General features: G+C 36.4%; 1 protein-coding gene across 1 annotated transcript; it reads left to right on the top strand.

Moving 5' to 3' along the window:
• The first annotated feature begins 386 nt into the window (after positions 1-386).
• Positions 387-2,955, top strand: LOC129573007 (uncharacterized). The gene is made up of 4 exons (XM_055453143.1): positions 387-1,326; positions 1,394-2,229; positions 2,298-2,499; positions 2,558-2,955. The coding sequence occupies exons 1-4, from the start codon at positions 1,083-1,085 to the stop codon at positions 2,689-2,691; spliced, it is 1,416 nt and encodes a 471-aa protein (XP_055309118.1). The 5' UTR covers positions 387-1,082; the 3' UTR covers positions 2,692-2,955.
• The last annotated feature ends 3,669 nt before the right edge of the window (positions 2,956-6,624 follow it).

Below are 6,624 nucleotides of genomic sequence, written 5' to 3'. Positions count from 1 at the left end.
CAATCCAACAAACCGCGAAATTAAAATCAAAAAGCCAACTCCGTAAATAAAAAAAAAAACACTTATCAAAATAAAATATATAATCAGCTAGGGGCAAATGAGTATTCGAGAACATTCGCTCGTTTGCAAAAAAATGTGATCATTCGTATTTATACACAGGCATTCGTAATGCTGCCATATATAAAGTATGTAAACATCCGCAGTGGCATTCGTAAACATTCGAATGCGTACACCACACGAATGCGACGCGAATGCGGCGCGAATATTTACATACATTATATATGACAGCATTGCGAATACATGAATCGACACGAATGTACCGTGAACCGTCAGTTCTACTCAATTTCACAATGACTGAAGAAGTTTTTCTGCGCAAATTACAGAAATTGGTGGGAAAAAATTTGCCTCGTGGCCTAGATCGTATATTATTTGAAGCGGGATATGACGCTGAATCGGCACTTGCAACGATAAATACAAATTCAATAAAAAGTATAGAAGACTACATAAACGAAAATAATAAAGAAGTGTTGAAAAATACAGTATATGAAAATTTGTTGGCAAACGATTTGCAATTTAGATTAAAACCGGGGAACAAGGCACTTATTTTGAGTTTACCGAAATCACTACAAGAATCCGAAGCGAAAAAAAACCAGTTTGTGCACAGCCACTGCCAAATTTGCCAAGCGAAGTGGAAATTCTCCGGAAATCTCTTGTAGATAAATTAACAAAATTTGCAAAAAAGTGTGGCATTGACATATTATTCAGTGAAACCTCAATTTTTGATTTTTGTACAGAAAACGCAGTTCATAAGTGTCGTGTTGAGTGCCCTTTTTGTGAAAAAAAAATTAGATGTGAATATAAGCGGTACTGGCTGGTCAGTAATTTTGAAAAACATTTAAAGGTTCATTTTGCTCGCGACATTCAGTTTGAAACTGTCAGCATTGAACCACACGACACATCGGCGCCAATCGAAACCGGACAGTCACATCCTTTCGTATCGTATGTTAATAGTCAATCGAAAGAATTAGACGAAGTTCTTACCGACTGAAAATAAGTAAAAATTTGTCGAAAAAACTCATATCATGGTTTACTTCGTGGTTTTTTTGCGTGAGCTCCGGAAAAATGTGGTTTTGCCAGCCACGTGGATAAAGGACATAGACAAACATTACGAAAAGTTCATGAACAATAGTCTTAATAGCGCACAGCAGCATTTATGCTTCTACAATTCGAATGCCGAAGCACAAATCGATGGCCGTCCCGACGAAAATGTTGTACCAGACTTCAATTCGGAACATTGCTTCCATGGCAAGTTGAAACATTATCACGGTGAGTGGCTAAAAAGTTTGGAACACTGATTTTTGAAATAACACAATCGTAATTCTCGTTTTGTTAGTGCGCTACGAGGACGCCGTTGAATTTATGAATCATCTACGCCATGTCGAACCAGCGGTTTATAACCAGCGCCGTTTGAACGAATTGCCGATTCCAGACCTTGAAAGCCAGTTGACTGAAACAACAGATTTCACCGACACACTAAACACTTCTTATGATTCAGCTGCCGATGAAAACGCCGAATCAGTCGATTCCAGCGGAAATGATCAATCATTAGTCAGCTCACTTGAAGAAATCATTAATGATCCAAACCAAGAACTTGAAGTAAGCGATGTGAACGATGGCGAAATCACGAACAGCACTGATCCCTTGGCAGTAACGGTCCATCAAAACTGTCAGGCGTCCAGCGAAGTTCAAAGCGTTTCCACTCAAATTGTGGCGACTTCATCAAATACCGACGAATCTGGTTCCCTAAACGCTACGGTTCAAAACAACGAACCTAATCAATCTAATGACATTCGGATTGTGGCAGTCGAAAGTTTGGTTGACTCGGCAAGTAACAAAAATGGCATGGACAATGAGCAGCAACCAAGTGACACTGTAGTCACAGAAGGAACGATTGATTCAGAAAACGACGCACAAAATTTGGAATTGGATTCATTGGCCACTGGTTCTATTGATCGAAAAAGTAATGTGGTCCCGTTATTCAATGTTCATGACGCCAACAACGATGAAATTGATCAGTTATTGGAAGAACCGGAAGAGATAGTTTATGAAGATGATGTTGTGATTATGGTTGGACGGCATGGACTTCCAAAACCGATGGCAGCGACCGAAGATGATATGATTAAGCGAGAAAACGATCAAATGACTGGGAACATCCCGTTCAACGAAACGGTTCGTTAAATCATTTTTAGATAATTTATACTTCAAACACAAATATTCATTTTCTTCTATAATAATAGGGTAACGGAAGAATTTACAAAATCGGTGGGAAGCTAATCGAGATTCCAAAGAAAGCAGTTGAAAAAATCATTGAATGGAATGTTGGCCCAAGACGTGACGATACCCAATATGATCGCAAAGTTTGCCATTCATTGTTGCTGTCTTTGGTAGCCAAAGAACAACTCCAAGCTGTTGATGCTGCTGTGATGGAATTCATAAAGGGTGAATAGTCATGATGTTATATAATAACTGTTTTCTAATGAAATATTTTTTACATTAGATTGTTTCATCATTCGTTGTTCTGGTTCTGGTGTCAACTTCGAAGATCGTGTCGGCCGTATTGATGTATACAAGGACGAATTGTCGATCAAGTTGTGCGGCAAAAATTGCGATGCCTCTACATTGAAGAAGTAAAAATGTGTTCAATGCTGTTTTTCGCCTCATTATTTTTGATTTACTTTGATTTATTTTTACTAACGGAACATTATCTAACGTATTTAAAAGTCAATGTTCCTGGCAAAAAAAAATGCAAACCAACAAATTCCATTAAACAATGAAATGATTTAATTTTAATACATGCAACTCAGATTCTCATAGCAACAGAAACGTACAAACAAGAAAGACTTAAAAGCTTTAAAATACCAAATGAAAAAGACTAGAACATTTTTCTATAAGAATGAATTCTAGAAGATGAAAATTAGTTCAAATCATAGAATTTATATTTCCTTATTAATTAATATGAGCAAAAAAAAGAATAACAAAAGCAAACGTTCCTCCGATAAATAAGAAATATCTTAACTGAATAGTGCCTTGTGATTAATATACACAAAGTTTATAGTCCCGTCCGTTTATTTGAATGAAAGTTCATATATTTATTCATAAGAAGCGAAATCATTCAAGCAATGTGAGGTGCCTTTACCAATTTTATATATAGATTTTAAGAATGATTTCAATTTAATAAGGGAATCAAAGCAATACATATTTTTGAACGATTTACAATTTAAAACTTCATTCAAAATTAGGTGAAAAGTCAGTTTTCTTAAAATAGTCTAAAGTTTTTGAACGGCAATGCCATTGAATGTAACCATTCTTTAAAAAGAGTAAATATTGGTTTGGTAACAAATGAATTCATGCTAATGTGACTTCTTGAGAAAAAAAACCGCGTAATTATTTTGAATGTAATTTTTTTTTTCAATTTCAAACCTTTAGAAAAGTATTCAATAATGAAAACCGTGCAACTTTCAGTAAGACTCTTGGTATATTCAAGACAATTTAAGAAATTAAAAAAACTGTAGTTTTTTTTTTAAATAAATAATATTTCCTCTATTTACTTATTTGTTGACATTTTTTTACTTTGACAAATTTTTCAGTTCCTCTTCTAATATAATTAAACATTGTCGTGACAAATATATATTCCCATTCATATTTTTTTCGATTGAATGGTGGGATATATTTGCAATATAGATCTCGATATTGATAAATGAGGATGTTTCATAAGAAAATAAGCCATTTTCATCCATTTTGTGCCATGCAGCTAAAACTTCAACTCCACGCGCACTCAACTCACGTGATGTTGGACAAAAGTCCCATGTATACTTTTTGTCCTTCTTCGCTTTGCCATCCTTATATCTGAACGCTAAAATGTTTCCCAACATGAAATTGGCATTATTATCTCCTCCAACCAAATCATCTTCAATTTGGTCATGGAATAAACACCAATCGCCGATTTTAATTTCAGTACATTTGTTCAGGAATTGTTTGGCAGAATCGACGTCGACAAATTCTAGTTGACGACGTGAAGATTTCTTTTTGGCTTGAACTCGGATTAATCGGTCAGAGCTGAGTTTTTCTTTTGAGTTTGATATGCTCCATATTAAAGTTGATTTTCGTGCAAATTTATCTCCGTCTTTTCCAGCAACAGCGACGTATGAACTGCTTTCTCCTGTAGTTCGATCTGAATAATCTATGAGATAATCACCCACAAGAATTTCATCGCTATTATTACTTGAAGCAATACCCAAGTCAATATGGACATTATTGGAAGACTGATTGACTGTATTGAAAGAAACATCAACTTGCTTAATTGTACATTTTTCAATGTCTTTTTCGGTGACAAATATTCCGAACTTTTTGCAGTCTTCTACAGCGACACCTAATGCCTCCTTGATGGTAATATCTATTTCAGAATCTGTTGGTAGCTCAAAATGGTTAAGTTTAGCTTTGTGAATCGGATTTCTAGGAAATTTTACGTCAATATCAGCCAATTTAAAGTTCATTATATCATCCATCAGCTCTAAACGCCCAATAAGGTGTGTCAATTCCAAAAGCGTGAAATTAACTTTGGTGAAATTCAGACTAGTCATCGAACGTAATTTGCGGAAAGATTCCTCGCAAGGTTGACTGTTAAATAATGTTGGATGAAAACATTGTGTCAAGCCTTCATTTCGAAATTTCTTCATCAAAATCACAAGATTTTTTGCGTTTAATTCCACACATTGGTAGGCGTTGCGACTTATGAAATTGGTTTCGAGATTCACACCAGGCGTTTGTTTCAGCCAGAGCCGCCATCCTCTTAGAAAAAAGGTGGATCGCCAAATCCGCGAGAGGCGCTCCAATGGAGGCAAATCTTCATCGTATAGGCTCGATGTTATTTCGTCGCAAATACGGATATACTCTATTGTGGCTTCGGAGCCAAGAACATATCTCGCCAGTGCTTCTCGCACCTGTGGTTGCATAACCTTCTCGAGAGAGTGATAATTTTGACGATCGTCAGGGCATATAGTAGAGTAAGACAATCCGTGGACAGCTTTCGGTACCGAATTTATCAGCATTTTCAAATGCGCGACCGATGCCACCTTGTTCCCAATTAATAAAAATATGACCGCATCCAAAAGTCGATTGCGTAGCTTGGTTCCGATGTGGATGATATCTTGCAGAAAAACAATTAACGAATCCAAGTCGCCAAACCATTCGTTCCATTTCAAGTTGAAATTAGAATTATATCTCATGCTATTCAAAATTCGCCCATCGCCATCACCAGAGAAACCCGCCACTTTGATACCATGCCTAGAATTTTATGAATACTCAATGTGGTTGTTGAAAAACAATCGTTGTGTGGGTTTACCTTTCTAATTCAGCTCTAGTGTATTTCCAACGTAACAAAACATCTTGTGTGGTGAATTTATTATCGCTACCGAATAACTGCAATACAAATGCAGGTACATTCTTCATGATGGGTTGCGCCATAACCATATAAACATGGGTGGATTTACTGCAGTTCATGTTCTTACGAATATCTTCTTCGCTTGTAGCTAAAAAAGTGAATGGAATGGGCATACCGGTCATGGAATCGGTGGGAAGTACCAGCCCAACCATTTGGTTTGTTTTTGGGTCGAACTCCACTTTGCCTACAATGGCCGTTGCATCTTCGGATAGCCAAACATGTTTGTCTAGGCTGAGACTGTCCAAATAATGACTTAACTCTTTTATTCGCAGCTCGCCCTCGATAATTTTTGGTTTATGTTGATTGATGTAACCCACTGAGAATGTGTGAATTTTAGGTAATTTTTCAACAACAAAACTGAAAATGCGAATCAAACTTACAAATTGTATTAGCTTGAGGAATTGGTAAATTAGCAGACAGCGTCTCATTACAAGCCTTTCCACACATCAGATAGATAAACGTAGAAAAATATCGGCTACATTCGTTGTAACGGAACCCTTTTGGTTGTTTACTGAAATTTGCTTCCGCGTTTTCAATAAATGTCCGTAGAATGTATGAGAAGTCAGTAGGGCGTTTCTCATCATAGTTGGGCTCTTTCAACTGACATGGTAGATTTAAAAGAAAAGCTTTATGCCCTGGTTTCAGTTTGAATTGTGCAACACCTTCATATGAAGTGTTTCTCAGAATAGTAAGATCGTCGTTTACATACGCTTCGATATCTTTTATGGTTTCAGGAGTTATGTTTGAAACAGATGGCTCGGTATCAAAGCCACATTCACTTAAAATTTTGACAATATCGGGCGGAAGACTAACTCTGAATTTTTTTTCCAATCCTACAAAAAAACTGTTTGATGCCTATAGGATATGTGTGATAGGAAAACAAAAAGGTTGAAACTTTGTAAACAACAGAATAGTGAAAAATAAAAATATTATTTACCATTTTTACTAGTGAAAACAATACACAAATTTAAATGTCATTAAACACGCGTAAACATCCGTAGACATTCGTATTCATTCGTATTTTAGTACCAAACTGCGAATGCATTCGTAAACATTCGCACTATGGTACGGCGCATTCGGTCGCATTCGGTCGCATTCGTAAGCATTCGAATTTTTGTACTGTA

This window comes from Sitodiplosis mosellana, unplaced genomic scaffold (genome assembly GCF_009176505.1).
Source record: "Sitodiplosis mosellana isolate CC-2019 unplaced genomic scaffold, AAFC_SMos_1.0 Smas_scaffold_5858, whole genome shotgun sequence".
Taxonomy (NCBI): domain Eukaryota; kingdom Metazoa; phylum Arthropoda; class Insecta; order Diptera; family Cecidomyiidae; genus Sitodiplosis; species Sitodiplosis mosellana.
This window is presented reverse-complemented; position numbering and strand designations above follow the sequence as displayed.